Raw genomic sequence first — 27,842 nt, 5'->3', positions numbered from 1 at the left:
TTTTCAGGTACACCAATCAGACGTAGGTTTGGTCGTTTCACGTAGTCCCAAATTTCTTGGAGGCTTTGTTCATTTCTTTTTATTCTTTTTTCTCTAGACTTCCCTTCTCGCTTCATTTCATTCATTTCGTCTTCCATCTGCGATACCCTTTCTTCCAGTTGATCGCATCTGCTGCTGAGGCTTCTGCAATCTTCACGTAGTTCTCGAAACTTGGCTTTCAGCTCCTCCATCTCCTTTAAGCCCTTCTCTCCATTGGTTATTCTAGTTATCCATTCTTCTAATTTTTTTTCAAAGTTTTTAACTTCTTTGCTATTGTTTTGAATTTCCTCCCGTAGCTCAGAGTAGTTTGATCGTCTGAAGCCTTCTTCTCTCAACTCGTCAAAGTCATCCTCCATCCAGCTTTGTTCCATTGCTGGTGAGGAACTGCGTTCCTTTGGAGGAGGAGAGGTGCTCTGCTTTTTAGAGTTTCCAGTTTTTCTGCTCTGTTTTTTCCCCATCTTTGCAGTTTTATCTACTTTTGGGCTTTGATGATGGTGATGTACAGATGGGTTTTTGGTGTGGATGTCCTTTCTGTTTGTTAGTTTTCCTTCTACCAGACAGGACCCTCAGCTGCAGGTCTGTTGGAGTTTACTAGAGGTCCACTCCAGACCCTGTTTGGCTGGGTGTCAGCAGCGGTGGCTGCAGAACAGCGGATTTTCGTGAGACCACCAAGTCGGCTGTCTGATAGTTCCTCTGGAAGTTTTGTCTCAGAGGAGTACCTGGCCCAGTGAGGTGTCAGTCTTTCCCTTCTGGGGGTGTGCCTCCCAGTTAGGCTGCTCAGGGGTGAGGGACCCACTTTAGGAGGCAGTCTGTCCGTTCTCAGATCTCCAGCTGCGTGCTGGGAGAACCACTACTCTCTTCAAAGCTGTCAGTCAGACAGGGACGTTTAAGTCTCTGGAGATTCCTGCTGACTTTTTGTTTGTCTGTGCCCTGCCCCCAGAGGTGGAGCCTACAGAGGCAGACAGGCCTCCTTGAGCTGTGGTGGGCTCCACCCAGTTCGAGCTTCCTGGCTGCTTTGTTTACCTAAGCAAGCCTGGGTAATGGCAGGCGCCCCTCCCCCAGCCTCGCTGCAGCCTTGCAGCTTGATCTCAGACTGCTGTGCTAGCAATCAGCGAGACTCCGTGGGCATAGGACCCTCCGAGCCAGGTGCGGGATACAATCTCCTAGTGTGCCGTTTTCCAGGCCCGTTGGGAAAGCGCAGTATGAGGGTGGGACTGACCCAATTTTCCAGGTGCTGTCTGTTACCCCTTTCTTTGACTAGGAAAGGGAACTCCCTGACCCCTTGCGCTTCCCGAGTGAGGCAGTACCTCGCCCTGCTTCGGCTCGCGCACAGTGCGCTTCACCGACTGTCCTGCACCCACTGTTTGGCACTCCCTAGTGAGATGAAACCGGTACCTCAACAGAAATCCAGAAATCACCAGTCTTCTGTGTCGCTCAGGCTGGGAGCTGTAGACGGGAGCTGTTCCTATTCGGCCATCTTGGCTCCCCCTCCAATTAAACCTCTTTTATTTATAAATTACTCAGCTTCAGGTATTCCTTTATAGCCACACAAACAGACTAACACACTAGGTCAGGACCACTTCTGTGCTTGATACCTCACAATGAAGACCTTAATTGACCCATAAATTAGCTTTATTACTATTATTGTTTATTATTATATCATTGTTTTCTCTAACCAGAGGATAACCCAGGAAGATTCACAAATGCTTTATCCTTTCCCTGTTTTTCCCTACACTTCTTAGCACAGTGTAGTTCTAAAGTAAAGATCTCAACTTCAAAGGCCTACCAAAGCCAGGCATTTTATGGAGACAAGTGAAGCAGGCCTGGTGGAGAATGGTAGGGATGAGAACTGGAGTTGGCTTGCCCCATCTAGATGGGGCAACTGCTCTCTAGCTGCAAGCACATGATTGCCACGTGGGAATGCAGACTCCATGTGACTAGGTCAAGTAATGCCAGAAATCCGGATTTTTTACGTGAAATCTCCCAATTTTTCAATGTTGAGAACTAATTAAGTATGTTTTAAGCACTCCGCAGGCCAACCCTAGTGTGGCCAAACAAAACATGCCTGTGGGATGATTTGGCCATCAGTTTATGGTCTCCATTCTAGACCAGTTGATGGACAACATTCTAGATCTTTAAAACTCAGTTTTGCTAAAAGTTTTGTAGCAGTTTTTCTTGGAAGTCTTCTCAGAACAGCTGATGACTAACAATTTATGTCACTCCCCAGTATCCTGGACCCAGAGAACATGGAATAGAATAGACCATAAATGTCTGAGTCACAAAGCCCATGGGACTTCATGAAATGCAAGGTGACAGGCATTTCTTTACCAGTGTGTGAGTGGGTCTGCCAGTGAGGACAAGGCTGAAGATAAACAGATGGATCTTACTGCCTGCCCAGAGGGAGTAAAAAGTGGCTTCAGGGAGTGAGGACTAAATTCCAAGGCAGAGTTCACTTTCAGCAAATATTATGCCCTACAGCTGGAAAACCCAGATGCATTGTTTGTTTATTTACTTACTTTTGGTAGTAAGCCACATAATTAGAAATCCTAAGAGGTGAAGGTAAGAAAAATGGAAAAACTCACTAGTGATTCAAAATTATGAAAGACTTAAAACAGTTAACAACAATAATAATTTTTACAAGTCCCTCCCAATAACAAACTTGTTTTGTTTTGTTTTTGAGATAGGGTCTTGTTCTGTGTCCCAGGCTGGAGTGCAGTGGCACCATCATGGCTCACTGCAGCCTCGACCTCCTGGGCTCAAGGAATCCTCCCACCTCAGCCTTCCAAGTAGCCAGGAGTTTCACAGTGTTACCTAGCCTGATCCTGAACTCCTGAGCTCAAGCAATATGCCCTCCTCGGCCTCTCAAAGTGCTGAGATTACAGGAGTGAGCAACTGCACCCAGCCCTCAAATAATAAGTTTTAGTAAATTTTATTACAGCATGCATGCAGCGTATGTGCCGAATTATATATTTTATTCATTTTGAGCACATTGATGAGAATGTCAATGTTTAACATAATGAATAATTTCTAATATTTAATTAGGACCCACATCCTGATTCAGACTCCAGTTTTGTAGCACCAATGGTGACTCACTGCTTGGATTTTCAGGAGCATAAAAATCACAATCCATTTTAACAGACCCAGGGGAATCTAAACATTTTCCAGAATTTGACACATAGTAGGAATATCAGTTACTGGATTCATGTACTTATCAACAAAGCTGTTGGTGGAAGTTGCATTGCTTTTAGGTCTACAGGAGGCTCTTAAATAGTGCTACTTTTTCAAAGTAAATCCTTGTTCATTCTTTGAACTTGTGATTGCAATCCAACAAAGACTATAATTTGCTTCTGGAATTGATGGAAATTCTGTTTTCATCAATACTTCTATAATCCTTCAAAATTTTTATTGCATGATGGTTGCCTTCTTCAAAAGGTATCTATCCAGTTTGAACACAGACAGCTGCACCTCTGAAATTATTGGTGATGCTCCGCACTTTGCTTTTCTCTTGAAATTTTGAGTTCAGTGTACATCCATGTTTTGTCACAACCATAAGAAAGCATCGTCATGTGAACAAAAATCACTCCAACAATGTGGGTTTCTCAGTCCTTCATCCCCAAAGTTCTTGATCTGAGGAGGCAGCTCAGTGAATCTCATGAGGTTTCCCCATCTGAGGGCTTAAAAATAAACAGCCTCTGCCTACACTGATTTATGTGCTTCAAAATATCTAATAAATTGATGATGGCTGTGGGGACTGGCTTGAAGCACAGTCACAGTTGGAATCATTTGCTGCATTGCATGACACATGGACCTCCCCACAGAGGTCACAGTCCCAACTTTTGCAGGAAGAGGCAATAGCAGCCTCCATGCAACCTATGCTACCTACTGCAGTCACCTGTCAAAGCCACCTTGTCCTCTTTCATACCAAAGGTGTCCCATTGGCAAGTGAACTCATCTTTTCCATGTTTTGACCAAACTTCTCAAATTCCTTATTGGCATGAGTTAGGACTTCCCAGCTCAGGTATGCCAGGTAATTTCACATGTGTATGTACAGGATTGTGTAAGAATCTATGCTTATGCTCTTGAAAAGCATTTATAGCTCCCTATATATGGCACAGTCCAGAAGACTGTCCTACAGCCTAAACTTCTAGGTTCTATCTTTTCATTAATTCAACAAATATTTGGTGAAAACATACTATGCCCAGATGCCTAAATTTACATCTTACTTGTTGAGCTTTTAATTGTCAACTCCAGTCTTTTTTTCCAGAAACAGCACAAAAAGGACAGAGGGGTTTATTTTCAAATGGTGTTGGCAGAAATTGATGTAGCAATTAGCCTCTCTAGAAGAATCCCCTGCTATTTCATCAATTTGCTAACTTCTGTTCACTGGAATTGAGAGAGCTGCCAAGTGCAGCATTCTTTTTGGAAAAAAAAAAGTAAATCCTAGTTTAAAATCCTCTACATAATCATATTCTGCTTCACTTGGCAAAACTCTTAACTCCTATGATTGAGACATCCACTGTGCTTTTTTTAACTCTCCAGTAGTAAATCGTGTATATTTCTAAATCCTTCTTGAAATGTTATATTTACTATATATGTTCTACCATGGGTAGTATTTTTATAATCCTTTATCAAAGTGCTTTGTGACCTGCCTGCATTTAGCTATCTGCAAACTATCTTCTACTTAGTCCACATCTGCTTACTGCTAAACAGCTTGCCTTTGCTGTAACTTTGTGTAAAACATGACAAGTTATTATTGCATTTGCTATTTGCTGCCATTTGCAATTGTCATCTTTTAAGACATGCTGTCTCCCTAGACCACTTTTGATCATTTGCACGACATGAAAAGAAATGACTGCAAATAAAAATTGCTCAAATGCTATGCCTGGTTGTGGTTTTAAGTGGAACATCTGGGCTCATTCAAATCACCCTTCCTTCTGATGTGACTTTCTTTGCCATGACTCACAAAGGCAGGAGGTTTGGTCAGGTGGCTTTTTCCAGGAGTTACTGGGGAAAAAAGGGAATTCTTACTCTAGAGACTATGTTTCTGGGCTCTTCAAAGCTTTCAGGAAGAAACAGGGTACTTCATGTTGTTTTCTTCAACCTGTTCTGGGCTACTGATAGCTTTGACAAGAAAAGTCTCTGGAACTTCTTTTGACATGGGAGCCCAGAGGATGGTCACCCAGGGACCGAGGTGGAGTGGATAGAAATGTGGAAGCCTGGGGAAGACCTGGTTGGATCTTTGAAACTGTGCAAGGGAAACAGGCTCAGTCTGACTGGCTGCAGAGTGTGGAATAGAGGGTATCAGAATGGAGGGGGAGAATTCACTTCAGCAAAGTTGACGGACAGTCCCTACTTCAGGTCTCAGCTCAAAGATCACTTCCTTGGAGAGACTTTCTCTGCCACCCAAACTAAAGTAGATCTCCCTCCCTTGATTTGTCTAATCATGTTACTCTGCTTATTTCCTCAAAACAGTTCTGAGACAATGAGGTTTCTTGTTTATTTATTTTTATTGTTCTCCCCAATGGAAAGTAAGCTCCGTGGTGACAGGGAGTGTTCACCCACTCCTCTCCAGGTCAGAGCTGGCTAAACAATTTGTGGGGCCCAATGCAAAATAAAAATGTAGGGTGCCTTGTTCAAAAAAAGAAGGGGAAAAAGTGCTGCTAAAGGCACTAAAGTATGATATTTTCCTTTCTTGAATGGTCTCTCTCTCAACTTGCCATTCTGTTTCTTTATTTGCTATTTAATGACATTCTAAGTTAAAAAAATGGAAATTTAAAATTATTAGCATGGCTTACTGTTTGTCTTTACAATGTGTAATGTCAGTTTTAAATGCAAATATAACAGCATTTAACTCTTACACAGAAATCATGAAAATTTCTCTGCAACCTCACCAACATCTGTTGCTTTTTGACTTTTTAATAATAGCCATTCTGACTGGTGTGAGAAGGTATCTCATTGTGGTTTTGATTTGCATTTCTCTAATGATTAGTGATTATTAGTATTTTTTCATATATTTGTTGGCCACATGTATTTTTTCTTTTGAGAAGTTTCTGTTTATGCCCTTTGCCCATTTTTAAAATTGAGTCCTGGAGAAGAGGAAACACACACTGCTGGTGGGAATCTAAATTACTTCAGCCACTGTGGAAAGCAGTGTGGAGATTCCTCAGATAACTTAAAAACTAACATTTGACCCCGCAATCCAACTACTGGGTATATACCCAAAGGAAAATAGATTGTTCTACCAAAATGACGCATACACTCATATGTTCATTGCAACAATATTCACAATAGCAAAGACATGAAGTCAACCTAGATGCCCATCAGTGGTGGACTGGATAAAGAAAATATGGTTCATGTACACCATGGAATGCTACACAGCCATAAAAAGGCATGAATTTATGTTCTTTGCAGCAACATGGATGCATCTGCAGGCCATTATTCTAACCGAACTAATGCAGAAACAAAACCAAATACTGCATGTTCTCTCTTATAAGTGGGAGCTAAACATATCTATCAGGTGCTATGCTATCTGCCTGGGTGATGGGATCATTCGTACACCAAACCTCAGTGACATTCAATTTATCCATGTAACAAACCTGCAGATGTACTCCCTGAATCTAAAAAATGTTGAGAGAAAAAACAAAATAAAACAATTACCAAAATTACAGAATTAATATTTGTAGCTCAAAAATGCATATCTATTTCACTCTTACCAGAACAGTGGAAATGCTACACGAAACTCAACAGTTTTTAATTCACATCTTGATACATTCTACCAACACTCTTTACCTTCAGCTTACTGATGGGTAAGGAAAAATTGAAAGGAAAAGAAACTATTGTCTTAACATTTTCTCTCCTTCTAGCATTTCAGCATTAAAGTAGTTGGCTAATACAGGGAAACAACATGAATAAGAAAGAATGCAGTAGGGTCCCTTGGTTCTTGTTCTCTTTCAAACAAAAAAGCTTGGCCTCTAGGATGTCAGCACCTGCCTCCTCCCCACCTTTCTCAGTAGTAGCCCTAACACAATTGCCTTGTACTTGCTTTTAGTCTCACTGAATGCTTGAATATTGTGGGCCACCAACTTCTGTGCTCACAGGGTGTCATCACAAATGCTATATGTGAATGGGAAGGCACTGTGGACATTTCTTCTGCTCATGTACATGCTCCCTCATCCCATTAGACTTTCTTACAAAACACAAGTTCCATGAAATTATTCAGAATTGCAAGATAGTAGTAGCGGTGCATTAAACCAAATGTGGGACCATTTGACTGTGCAAGTCTCTGCCCATGAAGCCAGCCCTGATCCATTTTCCACCACAATGTAGTTAATAAAGAGCACACCGAGCACAGAGGATGGGCACTTGCATTCTTGCTGAGTGATGAATGACTGAACAATTCAGAACTGTAGACCAATGAACTGAGCTGCAGCCATAAGTGACCTCATGGCCCAGAAAGAGGAAGACAAAGACAAAGGTAGAGAGCTTCAGTTTCCAATACTGTTCCTGTTCCTCAGCCTACTTGTATCTCCTAGCCTTGAGTTCAATGAAATATTATTATTCCCTATAACAAATCTCCCCTGATTTATCTGTGTAGGTTTTCATAGTGTCTTGACAAAGAAATTCATTTTGTGCCGTGGCCCGCCCATGACCTTCTCCAGACATACCCAGCTATACGATCTTCTGAATGTGTCATGATTTTCACAATGGCATGCCTTTGACCACAGAGCCATTGTTCTCTCAATAACTATGCCCTCTTCTTTTCTTTCCTTTTTTCTTTTTTCTTTTTGTTTCTCCTTTCTTTCTTTCTTTTCTTTTCTTTTTTTTTTTTTTTTTTTTGAGATAGAGTTTTGCTCTTGTCACCCAGGCTGGGAGTGAAATGGCGTGATCTTGGCTCACTGCAACCTCAGCCTCTTGAGTTCAATCACTTCTCCTGTCTCAGCCTCCCGAGTAGCTGGGATTACAGGCACCCGCGACCAGGCTCTCTTTTCTAATAAGCCAACTCCTCTTCTTTCTCCAAGATCAGCTGTCCTGTGATACGTTCTTCAGTTCTCACTTGAGATAGTCACTCAGCTGTCATTGTATTAAGGTAAATGCTGATATTTCTGTCCCTGAAATCTCCTTGGGAGTGGGATAAAGCAGTGTTCTCTTTTATATTTCTCTTGCCCAGTACCTCATCTAGTGCTTGATACTTAGATTCTCACGTTGCATAAGACTTGATTGTTGATTTGCCAAATTACCACATATGGCTACACCTGGGGGACATTATGTTAGGACTATTTTCAGAATACCTCAGTTGCAAGTTGTTTACCACTTCCCAGTCCTTATTTCTTGTGTTCAAAGATGATTTTTCATTGAAAACTCTTCTAGCTGACTATAGGAATTATTTAAGTTAGTGGTAGTAGAAAGAAGTGTGGACAATAAAAAGAGGCATATTGAAATGGACTTGGATTAAAGCCATCCAAAGACTATCTGTGCTCAGCTGTGCCTAGAGTACTTTTGGAACAATCTATTTATGAAATGATAGACCACAGATCACTGACGATGACACCCACATTCATTCTTGAAAAATATGACTCAGTTGTACGTCGTGCACATACACAGGAGCAGGAATAGATCACAGATCACTGACTGTGACACCCACATTCATTCTTGAAAAGTATGACTCAGCTGTAAGTCACGCACATACACAGGAGCAGGAATCTGAGGGGAAGAAATATCTATCCAGTGCAGATGCCATTCACAGAGATCCCCAGACAGTCTCCTAAGCAGCCTGAATTGTTCTTCTTGTCTGGTCTGCATCCCACTGGGAAACAGTCCAAGGTGTCAAATATTTTCACTGAATATGGTGGTCTACCTCCTTTGGCATGATAAAAAGACCTTTTCTTTCCTTGACAAGGAAAGAAAGAAAAGGTCTACCTCCTTTGGCATGATATTTTGGAGGGGTCTCTTCCGGTGGGGCATTGTTTATCATTTATTTCTCATCCAAACTGAGAATTATAGAACAAATCCTGCTTTCATTCAGATTACAGATTTGTTAAAACAATATCTGAAATACAGCAGATATTGTCATGATTTTGCCAAAACAAAACAAAAACGAAAACGTCTTACAAGATAGAAATGCTTAATGAATACATAACACATTTATCAGGACTTGTTTTCTCATTGTTATCAAGAGTTGGCCATGAGGAATAGGATATTAGGTCATATGCAGACTAGGAAGTGGAAAAGGCCAAAAGATAAAAATTCTACAGGAGACAGAGAAAGCCCTGACATGTCTGTCTTTTTTGCTTGCTTCACACATGAAGTGATTCCCTGCTGAATGGAAAGACAGACAGGTGAGACTGGCTTTCATTCAAATGATGGGTGGAAGTGCCCCTGCCATGTTTGAAGGTTTAAAAAGTTCTAATGTTCAGATGAAGAGGGAAGAGAGAATAACATTCTCCTCCCCTCATATGCAATGCAGTGGGAAAATCAGTCCCACTCTTTTATTTATGTGGTCAAAATGTAAGTATAAAATTTATTACCCAGATTGCGAGTCAATCTAATCACTGGATCATCTTTCATTAGCTCTGGACATTTAGCTCTCTGTGATACAACCGTGTTTCTCTGACCGAATAAGTCTGTGTCACATAATTGTTAAAATTTCCACTGATCCCCAAAAGTCTGAGTACCAGCTGGATGTAGATGTTTGCCAACACCAGCAGTCATGTGGAACTCACTAATTGGGTATATGCATCCTGGGCATACAGACATGCCATGCCAAAGGGGTGGCCGTACCTCACGATGCCTTTGGAACATGCAATAACTTCATTGCTTTAAAAAAAAAAAAAAAAAAAAATGGAAAAGACAAGACTTGGCTGAAAGCAACGTTGCTTTTCAGAAGGGAAACTCTTTTCCCAGGGTGCACTGTGCAGACAAAACTTACTGCATCCCTTCTGAAAATGTGTCTGGAGCAGTCTTCCAAGATGATTAATAGAGCAAGTATTTCTCACAAGGGTCTGACCTTTGAAAGCACAGACAGACAAAAGGCGTAAATGGTCAGAGAGGGATGGAGAGCGTCAGGCTCACAAGACACCCGTGCCCACACACTCACCTCTCGTCAAGGCCTGGAACACACTGTGCTGTCCCTTGGGGGAAGCCCTTTAGGACCATGATACCTTTGAAAGGTTTTTGTGTCATTGTAAATGTCTTTACCTTGAAGATTTTCTTTGAAATGATGGAACTGCCAGTTGGTGTATTGTAGGTGCAGAGACTGCAAAGACAAAAAAAATTAGTCTAATGATTTCCTGCACAAAGTGTTCAGCTCAGAGCCATGGGCCACACATTTAGACATGAATTCTTTATTTTTTTTTATTTTAAGTTCCAGGGTACATGTGCAGGACGTGCAGCCTTGTTACATAGGTGAATGTGTGCCATAGTGGTTTCCTGCACCTATCAACCCATCAGCTAGGTATTAAGCCAGGCATGAATTAGTTATTTTTCCTGATGCTCTCTCCCCCCACAGCCACCCTCCATTCACAGGCCTGTGTGTATTGTTCCCCTCCCTGTGCCCATGTGGTCTCATTGTAGAAACAAATTCTTAAATGCAATGTTTGTGTTTCACTGAAGAGGGGAGGAAAGGAAGGTAGATATTTTGGGAAAAGAAAACCAATATTTTTAAGGACCTAATGTTAAATCTTTATAGCAACTCTATAAAACAAATGTTTATGTTCCCATTTGACAGACAGATGAACTAGAACTTAAAGAACCTGGTAAGGTCATAGGTTGAAAGTGGTGGCCATGTGGGGATTCAGTTCCATTTAGGCCTAATTCTAAATTTCATTCTTGTTTCACTATCCCAAGTTATCTAAAGCTTATGGGGGGAGGGTTAACTGGACAGGTCTTTGCAAAAAGTCATCTGCCTAAAAATAAAGCACATTTCTGAGTTCTCTGACATGGCATGCTGAGGGTCCTTGCTGAGTTGGTAAGTTTAAGCAATGATGAATTTTATTGTACCAAATGGGGAAATGCTTTTTAAATATCCTGTTTCTGTTCTTATCCCTTGGCTTTGCAGTAATTTTCATTCATTTATATTTGACTGACTCATTGACTTAAAAATGTTATTCAGTCACTACTGTATGCCAGGTACTGTGGTAGGCAATTGGTGTGCAGTGGTCATCTTAGTCTGAGTTTCTCCTAAAACTGAGCCTGAGGCTAAGGCTTGCATGCAGATAGATGGTTTATTTGGGAAGTAAACTTGGAGGGAAGAAGTGAGGGGCCAGGGAGAGTGAAACAGGAAGGGAGAAGTCAATACAAGGATACATTATAGAGGTGGCCACCAGTCTGCGCGACTGGTGCTCAGTCCTGTTGGTATCTTTCAAAAGGTGCATAAAAGGGATTGGAGGAAGAAGCATTTATTATTCATTGGCTCCTGGCCTGCTTTTGTTGGAAGTTACCCCACACAGCATTAACATTTGCACAATTCTGGGTTGCACGTGGATGAATGTCAAGCAGGCACCTGCAGTTGCCTCACCCAGAGAAGTCAGGGAAGCCTCTGGGCAGGCAGCAGAGGTATGTGCTGCAAGCTTCAGGTGTTCTCTTTCAATGCAGAGAAGTATGAAACTTCCTGGAAGTCCTTGCCAGGGCCACAAGCTGAGGCTGAGAGGATATGAGGTAGTGCACAAGATGTCCGATGTAGTGAGCTAAATGGATACAGTCCTTATTCTCAAGGAAAAGCCTACAGCTTAGTAAGAGAGAAGCTTATTAAATACATTAACCAACTACATAATTACAAATTTTAAGAGGCGTCATGAAGGAAAATGGCAGGTGCCAGGAGAGAGAATAACAGGCAAGCCTACCCTAAATTGGGATGACGAGGGTGCCTTCTCTGTGGGAGTGACATTTAGGCTGACACCAGCAGAATGAGCAAGAGATGGTCAGGAGAAAGTGGTGGGGAAGGACATCACAGAGAGAACAGCCTGTGCAAAAATTGGAGGCAGAGTAGGTCTTGGTGAGCTATAGAAACAGAAAGACCCCAACATGACTCAGCAGAGAAGTTTCTTCTTGGGAAGAGAGGAGTGAGACATGCCTAGAGACGTAGGTGGTTGAGTTCTGGATTTTAAAGCCAGTAGAGGTATTTTAAAATATTTGAAAACCCTCTATGGTTTTTACAAAAAAAAAAATTGTATTATGCAGTAGGGAAAGCAGAGAAGCTTTTCCAAAATAGTTGCAGTAGTCTAGAGAAGGAAAGTTGGTGGCTTGGATTAGTGACTGGTGACACTTGTGACAGTGGAGATGACAAAAACTGGGCAGATTAAAGGCTATTTTTCCCTCAAGAAAATGTGGTGGCAGATCAGATATGAGGACAAGGATGATGGGGGAATTATGTGTTAAGTATTTACTCACCCACTCAACAAATATGTATGAAGTGCTTACTATGAGGAGGAAAGTCTGCTACACAGAGGAATCCCAAGATTGATAAGACTACAGCTTGGCCTTTGAGTGACAGTTCTGTAAGGAAGATGGAGATGTAGACAGACAATTCCAGTAGAGTTGCTGTGATGGCGTCACATTCCAGATCTCATCAAAAACTAGCACAATCAAGGTTACTTCCACCAACACAGATGATCATAAATGGATTCTACTTGGGTGGCCCTAGAAGACCACTTACCAGTTGCCCAGAATAGTTCAGGAAATTAATTCAGAATGGAATCCATTTTCCGTGGGTTAATTTTATCTTCACTCGTTAATAATTAGCCTCTCGACCATCCAAATTATGAAGTTTAGTCCAGAGCATTCACTCCTGGGAATGGGAGTGCTAAATGGATCATACTTATCCAGGAATAATAAAGCAGAGTTAGTCCCCATGAGGAAGTGTCCCTGGCATAGTATCTTTGTAATTTCTCTTCTGTCTTCTTTAAAGCCCCTGAAGCCATGATATGCCACTAACAGTGCCATCCTCCCAGCTGGTATTCTTAGAGTTATTTTATTTTATTTTATTTTATTTTTATTATTATACTTTAGGTTTTAGGGTACATGTGCACAATGTGCGGTTTGTTACATATGCATCCATGTGCCATGTTGTTTTGCTGCACCCATTAACTCGTCATTTAGCATTAGGTATATCTCCTAATGCTGTCTCTCCCCCCTCCCCCACCCCACAACAGTCCCCAGAGTGTGATGTTCCCCTTCCTGTGTCCATGAGTTCTCATTGTTCAATTCCCACCTATGAGTGAGAACATGTGGTGTTTGGTTTTCTGTCCTTGCAATAGTTTACTGAGAATGATGTTTTCCAGTTTCATCCATGTCCCTACAAAGGACATGAACTCATCCTTTTTTATGGCTGCATAGTATTCCATGGTGTATATGTGCCACATTTTCTTAATCCAGTCTATCCTTGTTGGACATTTGGGTTGGTTCCAAGTCTTTGCTATTGTGAATAGTGCTGCAATAAACATACGTGTGCATGTGTCTTTATAGCAGCATGATCTATAGTCCTTTGGGTATATACCCAGTAATGGGATGGCTGGGTCAAATGGTATTTCTAGTTCTAGATCCCTGAGGAATCGCCACACTGACTTCCACAATGGTTGAACTAGTTTACAGTCCCACCGACAGTGTAAAAGTGTTTCTATTTCTCCACATCCTCTCCAGCACCTGTTGTTTCCTGACTTTTTAATGATGGCCATTCTAACTGGTGTGAGATGGTATCTCATTGTGGTTTTGATTTGCATTTCTCTGATGGCCAGTGATGATGAGCATTTTTTCATGTGTTTTTTGGCTGCATAAATGTCTTCTTTTGAGAAGTGTCTGTTCATGTCCTTTGCCCAATTTTTGAGGGGATTGTTTGTTTTTTTCTTGTAAATTTGTTTGAGTTCATTGTAGATTCTGGATATTAGCCCTCTGTCAGATGAGTAGGTTGCAAAAATTTTCTCCCATTCTGTATGTTGCCTGTTCACTCTGATGGTAGTTTCTTTTGCTGTGCAGAAGCTCTTTAAATTAAATAGATCCCATTTGTCAATTTTGGCTTTTGTTGCCATTGCTTTTGGTGTTTTAGACATGAAGTCCTTGCCCACGCCTATGTCCTGAATGGTATTACCTGGGTTTTCTTGTAGGGTTTTTATGGTTTTAGGTCTAACATATAAGTCTTTAATCCATCTTGAATTAATTTTTGTATAAGGTGTAAGGAAGGGATCCAGTTTCAGCTTTCTACATATGGCTAGCCAGTTTTCTCAGCACCATTTATTAAATAGGGAATCCTTTTCCCATTTCTTGTTTTTGTCAGGTTTGTCAAAGATCAGATAGTTGTAGCTATGCGGCGTCATTTCTGAGGGCTCTGTTCTGTTCCATTGATCTATATCTCTGTTGTGGTACCAGTGCCATGCTGTTTTGGTTACTGTAGCCTTGTAGTATAGTTTGAAGTCAGGTAGCATGATGCCTCCAGCTTTGTTCTTTTGGCTTAGGATTGACTTGGCGATGCGGGCTCTTTTTTGGTTCCATATGAACTTTAAAGTAGTTTTTTCCAATTCTGTGAAGAAAGTCATTGGTAGCTTGATGGGAATGGCATTGAATCTATAAATTACCTTGGGCAGTATGGCCATTTTCACGATATTGATTCTTCCAACCCATGAGCATGGAATGTTCTTCCATTTGTTTGTATCCTCTTTGATTTCATTGAGCAGTGGTTTGTAGTTCTCCTTGAAGAGGTCCTTCACATCCCTTGTAAGTTGGATTCCTAGGTATTTTATTCTCTTTGAAGCAATTGTGAATGGGAGTTCACTCATGATTTGGCTCTGTTTGTCTGTTATTGGTGTACAAGAATGCTTGTGATTTTTGTACATTGATTTTGTATCCTGAGACTTTGCTGAAGTTGCTAATCAGCTTAAGGAGATTTTGGGCTGAGACGATGGGGTTTTCTAGATATACAATCATGTCATCTGCAAACAGGGACAATTTGACTTCCTCTTTTCCTAATTGAATACCCTTTATTTCCTTCTCCTGCCTGATTACCCTGGCCAGAGCTTCCAACACTATGTTGAATAGGAGTGGTGAGAGAGGGCATCCCTGTCTTGTGCCAGTTTTCAAAGGGAATGCTTCCAGTTTTTGCCCATTCAGTATGATAATGGCTGTGGGTTTGTCATAGATAGCTCTTATTATTTTGAGATACGTCCCATCAATACCTAATTTATTGAGAGTTTTTAGCATGAATGGTTGTTGAATTTTGTCAAAGGCCTTTTCTGCATCTGTTGAGATAATCATGTGGTTTTTGTCTTTGGTTCTGTTTATATGCTGGATTACATTTATTGATTTGCGTATGTTGAACCAGCCTTGCATCCAAGGGATGAAGCCCACTTGACCATGCTCCTGCTGGGTTCGGTTTGCCAGTATTTTATTGAGGATTTTTGCATCAATGTTCAATCAAGGATATTGGTCTGAAATTCTCTTTTTTGGTTATGTTTCTGCCACGCTTTGGTATCAGGACGATGCTGGCCTCATAAAATGTGTTAGGGAGGATTCCCTCTTTTTCTATTGATTGGAATAATTTCAGAAGGAATGGTACCAGTTCCTCCTTGTACCTCTGGTAGAATTCGGCTGTGAATCCATCAGGTCCTGCACTCTTTTTGGTTGGTAGGCTATTGATTATTGCCACAATTTCAGAGCCTGTTATTGGTCTATTCAGAGATTCAACTTCTTCCTGGTTTAGTCTTGGGAGGGTGTATTTGTCGAGGAATTTATCCATTTCTTCTAGATTTTCTAGTTTATTTGCATAGAGGTGTTTGTAGTATTCTCTGATGGTAGATTGTATTTCTGTGGGATCGGTGGTGATATCCCCTTTTTCATTTTTTATTGCATCTATTTGATTCTTCTCTCTTTTCTTCTTTATTAGTCTTGCTAGTAGTCTATCAATTTTGTTGATCTTTTTAAAAAACCAGCTCCTGGATTCATTAATGTTTTGAAAGGTTTTTTGTGTCTCTATTTCCTTCAGTTCTGCTCTGATTTTAGTTATTTCTAGCCTTCTGCTAGCTTTTGAATGTGTTTGCTCTTGCTTTTCTGGTTCTTTTAATTGTGATGTTAGGGTGTCAATTTTGGATCTTTCCTGTTTTCTCTTGTGGGCATTTAGTGCTATAAATTTCCCTCTACACACTGCTTTGAATGTGTCCCAGAGATTCTGGTAGGTTGTGTCTTTGTTCTTGTTGGTTTCAAAGAACATCTTTATTTCTGCCTTCATTTCATTATGTACCCAATAGTCATTCAGGAGCAGGTTGTTCAGTTTCCATGTAGTTGAGCGGTTTTGAGTGAGTTTCTTAATCCTGAGTTCTAGTTTGATTGCACTGTGGTCTGAGAGACAGTTTGTTATAATTTCTGTTGTTTTACATTTGCTGAGGAGAGCTTTACTTCCAACTATGTGGTCAATTTTAGAATAGGTGTGGTGTGGTGCTGAAAAAAATGTATATTCTGTTGATTTGGGGTGGAGAGTTCTGTAGATGTCTATTAGGTCCACTTTGTTTAGAGCTGAGTTCAATTCCTGGATATCCTTGTTAACTTTCTGTCTCGTTGATCTGTCTAATGTTGATAGTGGGGTGTTAAAACCTCCCATTATTGTTGTGTGGGAATTTAAGTCCCTTTGTAGGTCACTCAGGACTTGCTTTATGAATCTGGGTGCTCCTGTGTTGGGTCCATATATATTTAGGATAGTTAGCTCTTCTTGTTGAATTGATCCCTTTATCATTATGTAATGGCCTTCTTTGTCTCTTTTGATCTTTGTTGGTTTAAAGTCCATTTCATCAGAGACTAGGATTGTAACCCCTGCTTTTTTTTGTTTTCCATTTGCTTGATAGATCTTTCTCCATCCTTTTATTTTGAGTCTATGTGTGTCTCTGCATTTGAGATGGGTTTCCTGAATACAGCACACTGATGGGTCTTGAATCCTTATCTACTTTGCCAGTCTGTGTCTTTTAATTGAAGCATTTAGCTCATTTACATTTAAAGTTAATATTGTTATGTGTGAATTTGATCCTGTCATTATGATGTTAGTTGGTTGTTTTGCTCGTTAGTTGATGCAGTTTCTTCCTAGCCTCGATGGTCTTTACAATTTGGCATGTTTTTGCAGTGGCTGGTACCGATTGTTCCTTTCCATGTTTAGTGCTTCCTTCAGGAGCTCTTTTAGGGCTGGCCTGATGGTGACAAAATCACTCAGCATTTGCTTGTCTGAAAAGTATTTTATTTCTCCTTCACTTATGAAGCTTAGTTTGGCTGGATATGAAATTCTGGGTTGAAAATTCTTTTCTTTAAGAATGTTGAATATCGGCCCCCACTCTCTTCTGGCTTGTAGAGTTTCTGCTGAGAGATCAGCTGTTAGTCTGATGGGCTTCCCTCTGTGGGTAACCCGACCTTTCTCTCTGGCTGCCCTTAACATTTTTTCCTTCATTTCAACTTTGGTGAATCTGACAATTATGTGTCTTGGAGTTGCTCTTCTCGAGGAGTATCTTTGTGGCGTTCTCTGTATTTCCTGAATCTGAATGTTGGCCTGCCTTGCTAGATTGGGGAAGTTCTCCTGGATAATATCTTGCAGAGTGTTTTCCAACTTGGTTCCGTTCTCTCCATCATTTTCAGGTACACCAATCAGATGTAGGTTTGGTCTTTTCACATAGTCCCAAATTTCTTGGAGGCTTCATTCGTTTCTTTTTATTCTTTTTTCTCTAAACTTCCCTTATCGCTTCATTTCATTGATTTTATCTTTCATCAGTGATACCCTTTCTTCCAGTTTATCGCATTGGCTGCTGAGACTTCTGCAATCTTTGTGTAGTTCTGGAAACTTGGCTTTCAGCTCCATCAGCTCCTTTAAGCCCTTCTCTCCATTGGTTATTCTAGTTATGCAGTCGTCTAATTTTTTTTCAAAGTTTTTAACTTCTTTGCTATTGTTTTGAATTTTCTCCTGTAGCTCAGAGTAGTTTGATTGTCTGAAGCCTTCTTCTCTCAACTCGTCAAAGTCATTCTCCATCCAGCTTTGTTCCGTTGCTGGTGAGGAACTGCGTTCCTTTGGAGGAGGAGAGGTGCTCTGCTTTTTAGAGTTTCCAGTTTTTCTTCTCTGTTTTTTCCCCTTCTTTGTGGTTTTATCTACTTTTGGTCTCTGATGATGCTGATGTACAGATGGGTTTTTGGTGTGGATATCCTTTCTGTTTGTTAGTTTTCCTTCTACCAGACAGGATCCTTAGCTGCACGTCTGTTGGGGTTTGCTAGAGGTCCACTCCCGACCCTGTTTGGCTGGATGTCAGCATCGGTGGCTGCAGAACAGCGGATTTTCGTGAGACCACAAATTCAGCTGTCTGATAGCTCCTCTGTAAGTTTTGTCTCAGAGGAGTACCTGGCCGAGTGAGGTGTCAGTCTGTCCCTACTGGGGGGTGCCTCCCAGTTAGGCTGCTCGGGGGTCAGGGACCCACTTTAGGAGGCAGTCTGTCCATTCTCAGATCTCCAGCCACGTGCTGGGAGAACCACTACTCTCTTCAAAGCTGTCAGTTAGACATGGACATTTAAGTCTGCAGAGTTTCCTGCTGAATTTTTGTTTGTCTGTGCCCTGCCCCCAGAGGTGGAGCCTACAGAGGCAGGCAGGCCTCCTTGAGCTGTGGTGGGCTCCACCCAGTTCGAGCTTCCTGGCTGCTTTGTTTACCTAAGCAAGCCTGGGCAATGGCGGTCGCCCCTTCCCCAGCCTTGCTGCCACCTTGCAGTTTGATCTCAGACTGCTGTGCTAGCAATCAGTGAGACTCCGTGGGCATAGGACCCTCTGAGTCAGGTGCGGGACACAATCTCCTGGTGTGCCGTTTTCCAGGCCCCTTGGAAAAGCACAGTATTAGGGTGGGACTGACCTGATTTTCCAGGTGCTGTCTGTTACCCCTTTCTTTGACTAGGAAAGGGAACTCTCCGACCCCTTGTGCTTCCCGAGTGAGGCAATGCCTCGCCCTGCTTCGGCTCGCGCACAGTGCGTTGCACCGACTGTCCTGCACCCACTGCTTGGCACTCCCTAGTGAGATGAACCTGGTACCTCAAGCGGAAATGCAGAAATCACCCGTTTTCTATGTCGCTCAGGCTGGGAGCTGTAGACCGGAGCTGTTCCTATTCGGCCATCTTGGCTCCACCCCCCTATTCTTAGAGTTATTAGCCAGTCTTTCCAGGTTGCATTATGAAGATGATCTTTACAAGGTCAAAGGACTTCCCTCAAACTCTACTGGGTTTGAGTCCCTAAGTCATAACTATTTCCTTGAAGAATCCTCAACCTGTTGCAGAATTTGCATTTTAACTTGATAGGATATCATCTAGCACCTCCAGAACCATTAGATGCATGCCTTTTTTTCAGCCACTGTGGGCTAAATTTCAGAAATAGTTTTCCCCAGAGGAATAAGGAACAGATTGTTCACCACCATTAAGAATGGGGAAAGGCTGGCCACGGTGGCTCACACCTGTAATCCCAGCACTATGGGAGGCTGAGGCAGATGGATCACCTGAGGTCAGGAATTCGAGACCAGCCTGGCCAATATGGCGAAACCCCATGTCTACTAAAAATACAAAAATTAGCTGGGTGTAGTGATGCGTGCCTGTAATCCCAGCTACTCGGGAGGCTGAGGTAGAAGAATTGCTTGAACCCGGGAGGTCGATGTTGCAATGAGGCAAGATCATGCCACTGCACTACATCCTCAAAAAAAAAATAAATAAATAAAAAATAAAAAAGTAAAAATAAATAAAAAAAAAGAATGGGCACTGCATATTGTTCCAATAGCTGAGGGCCTAAGATTGTGCACTGTCTCTCATTCTGGCTAGTAAGCCAGGGGAAAACTGTATTCTTCTCTTTCTGAGACAAATAGCATTTTAGTGAATCAGGGGTGATGGCAGCAACACTAAGTAAACTGTGCCTGTATTTCTAAGTGTTGACTCTCCTTCTAAGTTATTATGTTATTCACGTCCATTCAGTATCCTAAAATTAAGCTATATTCACTTGATATCTATCAGATTGAATGATAATCTTAATGACAGTCCCAAGGTTTGAAGATGCAAAGATAAATGGTTTTCTCATGATTTCTGGAATTAATTTTTCTTCTGTGTTCTGACAAAACAATTTTGTTGGTTTTTAGTCCACTGTTCATAAATGTATTTAGTATATTTATCTAAAGATATCAAATGAGAGGCAAGGCTTGACTCACACTGTTCAACTGGTGCTGATGCTTAGTAAGGACAAATTTTAAGAAAAATAAAGAAAAGCAGTAGGGAGAGGATGAGGATGTAGGCTTTCCTCCCATCGACGTTGCCTGGAGCCCCATCCCATGCAATTGACTCCTATATATAATGCTGATGTGATCTAGACATATTCAATCAGAGCACTCCATCATCCAAGAGCAGAATTTGGTTGAGAAATAAGAAACTGGGCAGACTAAAGAGCTATTTTTCCCTCAAGAAAATGTGATGGCAGATCAGATATGTGGACCAGGATGATGGGGGAATTACGTCTTAAGTATTTACTCACCCCCTCAACAAATATGTATGAAGTGTTTATCAGGAGGAGGACAGTCAGCTACACAGAAGAGTGTGACCCTTATGAGGCTAATCAGATACTATCTCCATGGGTCTTGCTGGGACCTTTAAGAAAAGTACTTTCTCTGTTCCTGTGTTAGTTTGCTAAGGATAATGGCCTTCAGCTCCGTCCATGTTCCTTCAAAGGACATGATCTCATTCTTTTTTTATGACTGCATAGTATTCCATGGTGTATATTACCACATTTTCTTTATCCATTCTATCCTTGATGGGCATTTAGGTTGATTCCATGTATTTACTGTTGTGAATAGTGCTGCAGTGAACATACATATGCATGTGTCTGTCTTTACAGTAAAATGACTTATATTCCTTTGGGTATACACCAAGTAATGGGATTGCTGGGCTGAATGGTACTTCTGTCTTCAAGTCTTTGAGGAACTGCATGCTCGCACTTATAAGTGCAAGCTAAATGATGAGAACACATGGACAAATAGAGGGGAACAACACACACTGGGTTCTTTTGGAGGGTGAAGGGTGAGAGGAGGAAGAAGATCATGAAAAATAACTGATGTGTACTATGTACAAGGTTTAATACACATGGTTCCCATGTGTGTCAGAACCTAATGTGAAAGCCTCCAATTAGGCTTTTTTTTTTTTAAATCTAGTTATTGCAAGCTGTTTTGGCTGAAACCCGAATGTACTTAAATGTCTTCCAAAGGTGGGTATTTGCTATTTAGTCATTCTACTGTACTCATTTTACTGACAATCAACAGGCATTGCCTAATTTGACACTCAAATGAAAAAAAAAAAAAGACCAAAGTAGATTACAATGTAAAATATACATTTATTTTGTTGGTACTTTTTGAATATTTTCAAATAACATATCAATCATAACAGCAGCAAATATCTATGTAGGAAGAATTAAAATTTTTCTTTTAATTTTCTTCTTTATAGTTTTCTTTGTTTCCCAGATTTTCCATACTACACATAAACTGTGTTTATAATCTTGAATAAACAGTATATTATTAAAGTCTGAAAATTCATACTTATGAGTTAATTCAAGATAGCTTCCTTTAGCCCACAGTGTACCTCCAAACATATCAAAGGTTGTGTTTCAAAACACCTGAACAATTGAGTATTTAACTTCCAAATGCAATCCCTTTGGTGTTTGTATATCTCATTACAGTGGATCCTTACCTACTGCATCTAGCCCTGTTGCACATTTAGTTCAAACTGGTAATGAAAACGGTACCTTCCACATGGAGCAGGAGTCCAGTTATTACTACAGATATTAAGATAAGGGGCAAGTTCATGAACCCTGTATTGATAGGGGAGTTGTGTCATCTGGAGGACATTTCTTCTCAATTTCATCTGACAAAAAGGCTGGATGTCAAATTCTTAAACAAACAATACCAACTTCCTGTGGGGGAAGAGCAAGTCAAATAGGAGATACTTGTTCTTGGCATAAAAGTCTACATTTAAGAATTAACTTATCACATTTCACAGCTCACTGTAAACTAAGAGGGGTGGGGAAGGAAGGGTCAAAGGCTGCTCTAATTACTCTCATTTTAGCAAGCAGAATGAAATGAAGTTTCCTGGGGTAATTAATCAAGTCGTGATGAAAAGCGAACACACACTGGACACTTTTTTTGGGTCAGGGATTTGCTGGAAATTGCCACTGCCTCATGAAGGACACTGTCATTAGTCTGGCAGAAGGTTCTCACTTAGGAAAGAATGTATAGTAATGCAAGGTCCAGCATTCAAAATAAAGGCTTAAGGAAAACAGCAGCAATTATCTGGCATTGCTCTTGCTGAGTTTTGGCTTCAATTCTTTCTGGTAACAGGAGGCTTGCGAGTTTCTACGGTGTGTTGGGTGGAAACAGTCTATGCCTGGTGATTTTCACAAACAGATGAATATACTCCTATTTCCAAGCATGCGATTCAGCCACTTGGACTCCAGCAATAACTGCCACCCGTTTCAAAGGAACTGCTGTAATGCGGTCCTTACTATCTGAGCTCATATCTATTACGAAAATCAAGCTGCATGTTTTTCCAGGTGCTACCATCTTGGAAATAAGACACAAGGGGACCAAAAAATGTGTGTCAGAATGTAATGTGAAAGCCTCCAATTAGGCTTTTTTTTTTTTTTTAATCTAGTTATTGCAAGCTGTTTTGGCTAAAACCCGAATGTACTTAAATGTCTTCCAACGGTGGATATTTGCTGCTGTTATGATTGATATGTTATTTGAAAATATTCAAAAAGTACCATCAAATTAAATGTATATTTTACATTGTAATCTACTTTGGTCTTTTTTTTTTTCATTTGAGTGTCAAATTAGGCAATGCCTGTTGATTGTCAGTAAAATGAGTACAGTAGAATGACTAAATAGCAAATAGTCCAACTGTCAGAGGATTTCTGAAACCACACCAGGAAAAACAGCAACATGGAAATTAAATGCCATTCAGGGACTTTGATTCTCTATCTGTCTCTTTATGGTGTTCCATATTTCAGGCCAATCCTATTCTGTGCTTTTCCTAAGCTCCCCAAATAACATGGAAAGCAAAGAACAACTGTCCTGCTGAACACTGTTATTCTGAATTTTATTCTTTAAACTTTTTGCCCAGTTAGTCATACGTCTGAAAATGCATAGAGTATCCTCTTAAGCAAGAGTGTGACTCAAACTCTCACTACATACTTGCAAAAGAACTTTGGCATGCCCCATCTCTGAGAAGGCTGGTGGGGTTGAGGCCGGACCAAATAGTGGCCGAATGCCTTCATGAACATGGAGGTCACTCCAGAGATCAAGGCTGGGTGGATCTGAAGGGTGGGGCAGCCCACTGGGCACCACGTAAAGTCAGAGGGGCTGGAATGTTGGGGAAAAATTGAACAGACACTGAAGGAGTCAATCTGTGGTTGCTGCCAAGTGTCTCCTCCTCTTCTACCATAAATTTGGAATCTGCGTTTATCTCTTTCACCCCCCACTCCAATCTTTACCGGAGTCTCTATTTGTTCTCTGTTTGCAGTCACATTTCATTCCATCTCCCGCACTTTAAGCCAGTGTCTTTATCATAAATTTCGCCACTTCCATTATACTACAAACTTTCCAGCTTGTACAGTATCCCTTGTAATCCTACAATAATTTCCAATTGCTTTCCCAAGTGTTTCATGAAGCTTCTCTGTAAGGCTTTCTCTTGTATTTTCAAACCTGGATACCTTGCCTATTCTTTCCACAATACTCGTGAAAATTATCAATCCCAAATAAATAGACCATCTGTAGGTTTGCTGTGAAATAATGGATTGGATCCTTTAAGAAAGACTAAAAATTACTATAAGATGCAAAAGCAATAGAGTTGATAGCACTGGGATCAAAAACCAATGTAATAGCTGTCACTATAGAATGATTGAAGATGAACTAATAGATTCCTCTCAGTGGCTGTTCAAAATGGTGCTTTTAAGAGTACCTTTAAAAATTTACTTTTCATGTTTAATGGTTCATAAGAAATACATGATCATTGCAGAAAATTAGAAGACATCGACAAAAAATTATCTATGACTCCATCATGAGACTATTGATGTTTCTGATGTATATCCTTCAAGACTTAATAGTAATATTTAATATATTTATGTATATGTATATAATATACACATAAACACACGTGACAAGATATTCTGAGTAGGGCAGAGCTAAGATTCAGATACATTTGGTATATGTTATTTGGTGTACCTTCTACCTATTTCCTGCTCTTCTCAAATACCTGTTTGTTCCACATGATCTACATGAAGCCTGAGGAGCCTTATGGGAAAGGAATTCAAAACATGTCCAAATTTGAGGTTCTGACATATATAGTTATGTTTGGAAAACTTAGTTTGTATATGTTTGGAGTGATGTTCACTCCATAGAAGCCAGTATCAAAGAGGAGCTATGAAGTCCCTGAGAAAGAATCCATCCTAAAAGTCAAGCTAATTGGGGCAAACTCAGAAACACGGACTGAAGGAGAAAGTCATGATTCTGGATTCAGGGTGTAGTTATAATGTCAACCCCTGTCCATCCCACTCCCAGTGCCCCAGCCTCCTAGGTTAGTACACTCTGCAGATGAAGACACAGTGGGCAAAAGTGAGAGCTTAAAATCTAGGATTCCAAACAACCTTGCAGTAGTTCTTCCTTTCCTCAGCATAGAAAGAGAATTAAGAAGCTGGTAAAACTCAGGCATCAATGATAGTTGTCCTTAATGGGAACTTCACAGACTGTTGTCATGTCCTCCCTAACATACACATACAAATGCTGTGTCATACTGTATAACCTGCTTTTAAGAATTGAGTATATTATGATTTTCTGTTGACACCAGTAAATACATTTCTGTAATAGCATTTAAAGTGGTTTCAGCATATACATTTTCTCACAATTTATTTATAAACAGTGAGTCAGTGAACATCCTTACAGCTAAATCTTTGGGTAAATGCTAAATCATTTAATTGGGATGAATTATTAGAAGTAGGATTGTGGGTCACATGGTATGCATATGTTTAAGACCTCTGACATGTACCAAACACACATATGTTATATACCCTTTAGGGAGGCTGAACCAACTTCCTCCTATCAGCACTGAATGAAAGTGACAGATATAATGTTATCCTTTTAATTCCTTTGACCTCTAGCTAACAGATAGAACAGGCCTTCCCTTTCTAAAACCACCGCCCACTGTAGATAATATAGAGATATTAAACCAAGGATTTGTCCACAGTTTGCAGAACCCAGTCCCATCTTAGAGCAATATGGCAGGCACAGCCCCATGCTCAAATCATTCATCTTGGCTGATCTCAGTCCTCTCACTCTGCAAGCACATATCTAATCTGGCTACTCCCCAGTATAGTATTTGCTGAGTACTGCATTTTCTCCTACTTAGTATCATGTTGTTGGAATAATTTTCTTCCCTGATGTATTATTTTACATTTTTCCAGATCTTCTCTTCTTGGTATTTCTATACTGCTTTACTGACCTCCCTGAGCAGGCTGACTTGCAGTGTGAATTCACTCACATCTTAGCCACTTTAAATTAATGAGCCAGATAAAAACCCATGAGGCACTACTATTATCAACTGTGCCTCAATATACTGCATCTGTTCCTTCCTTGCTCTCTGTTTCTTTTTGTGAGCTCATTTCTAGTTTCATCAATATTCTCTATTCTTGTGATCCCTGTTCTATTCAACATTAGATATGCATTTTTGAGCTACCCAGTTGTTTAAAAGGGAACTAAAGAGACATAAAATGGGCTGAGGAATACACTATAAATGCAAACTTTTTATTACTTGGCAAAGGTTGTAAAAAATGGTGGTTATATGAAAATAAAAAAATTAGCACTCATACACTGGTGAGTGTAAATTGAGATAGTGTTTCTAGAAGGTAATCGGGAAACAAATATCAAAAGCCTTAAAAAGTATTTTATGCATATAATTGTAGCTCTATGAATTTATATGGAGAAAATAACTGAACAAGTACACAAAGGTTAATTTAAAAGTGTATTTATTGCAGCATTATTTGTAAGTAGAAATGGAAACAAACAGAAAGTTACATAATAGAGAAGTAAAATAGGGTTCTATGTGCATATGGAAATATATGCAGCTATTGAAATGATGACATGAGTTTGTGTTTACAGTAATGGAAGAACCTTGATATAATGTTAAATAAAAACAGCAGGGTACAGAGTAATTGGTATAGTACGATCCCATCTCAGTAATAAAGGCATTTGCATGTCTCTAACCAGAGTAGAAAAGCTGGATCTCATTTCTATTGGCATGCGTGCTAAGCACAGGAGAAAAGGACACAGAGAGAAGTGTTAGGGACACTTGTGCCCAGGGGAGGAAAAGGAGAAAGCAGGAGGGAAGACCACGGCTGGCCTGGGTAAAGACTTGATCCCTATAGAGATGGGAGCATTCTCTCCAGTTTCAACCGAAAGTAGCACATGGCTCTGGAACCCTGAGCATGCTCAGAGTGGAGGTGCTGTGTTCAACCTAGGAGAGACTGCTCTGGGAGCACCAAGAGAGAATATCTCCGACAGGAGACTGGCTTCCAAGAGCAGTGGCAGCAGGCAGTGTGTTGCAGAAACATAAAAACCCTCTTAAGAAACTGGCATACAGGCATTCCTCCCTAAAGCAAATCACATGGCCATAGCAACGTCAGGAGGAGAGGAAATACACTCTGCCTCTTTAGCAGCACTGGGACATGTAGTCATATGGCAAAAGGCATGGATTTAGGAAAGGGTAAAGAATTGAGATCATTATTGCAATCTATCACACCTGCGTTTTCTCAGATTTTGGACAATAATCCCATAACACTTATGTATTTATGCCCATTAAAATAGGTGATATGTTAGATTGTTACACTAATGGTTCTCAAAGAACCATGTTGCCCAGTGTTTGGGCCTATATTGGTTTCCTAAGGCTGTTGTAACTAAGTACCACAAACTAAGTAGCTTCAAACAAAAAGTTATTCTCTCTTAGTTCTGGAGCTCAGAAGTCTGAAATCAAGGTGTTGGTAGGGCCATGCTCCCTTTAAAGCCTCTGGGGGAGGATCCTTCCTTGCCTCTTCCAGCTTCTGGTAGTTCTACGTGTTTCTTGGCTTGTGGCAGTATAACTGCTATCTCTGCCTCCTTCACTTTGCTGTTTTCCTTCTGTGTCTGTGATTCTTTCCCTGTTCTTATAAAGACACATGTCATTTTGATTTCAGGACCCATTTTACCCCAGTACAGTGTCATCTTAACTTTATTATATCTGCAAATACCCTATTTCTACCCTATAGGGTCACATTCTGAGGTATTGGGGGTCAGGACTTCAACTACTGTTTTCGAAGGACATGATTTAGCTCATTACAATGGCCTTGTGTTGTTCCCTCCTTCACTGATTCTGGGTCATATGACTTGCTTTTGCCAACAAGAGAGCAATAAATTTGACATAGAAAAGGCTGGGCTGGACTGGGCATGGTAGCTTATGCCTGTAATCCTAGCACTTTGGGAGGCCAAGATGGGTGGATAGCTTGAGTTCAGGTGTTCGAGACCAGCCCAGGCAACATAGCGAAACTCTGTCTCTACCAAAAATACAAAAAAAATAAGCCGGGCATGGTGGCTTCACCTGTGGTCCCAGCTACTGAAGAGGCTAAGATGGGAAGATCGCTTGAGCCTGGGAGGCGGAGGTTACAGTGAGCCAAAATCGTGCCACCGCACTCCAGCCTGGGTAACAGAGTGGGACCCTATGAAAGAAATAAAGAAAAGAAAGAAAGAAAGGAAAGAAAGAAAGAAAGAAAGAAAGAA

The 27,842-nt window shown here is 40.8% G+C and overlaps 1 protein-coding gene across 2 annotated transcripts in view; it reads right to left on the bottom strand.

The window, feature by feature from the left end:
- Positions 1–27,842, bottom strand: part of LOC116813437 (uncharacterized) — a 575,563-nt gene that overhangs the window by 6,102 nt on the left and 541,619 nt on the right. Inside the window, exon 4 of one of the 2 annotated variants that reach the window (XM_032760087.2) lies at positions 10,133–10,291. In XM_032760087.2, the coding sequence (XP_032615978.1) occupies positions 10,133–10,291 (159 nt within the window). The remainder of the gene's footprint in view (positions 1–10,132; positions 10,292–27,842) is intronic. The other variant, XM_032760088.2, reaches the window with a different exon arrangement.

This window comes from Hylobates moloch, unplaced genomic scaffold, assembly GCF_009828535.3.
Source record: "Hylobates moloch isolate HMO894 unplaced genomic scaffold, HMol_V3 SCAFFOLD_9, whole genome shotgun sequence".
Classification (NCBI taxonomy): domain Eukaryota; kingdom Metazoa; phylum Chordata; class Mammalia; order Primates; family Hylobatidae; genus Hylobates; species Hylobates moloch.
This window is presented reverse-complemented; position numbering and strand designations above follow the sequence as displayed.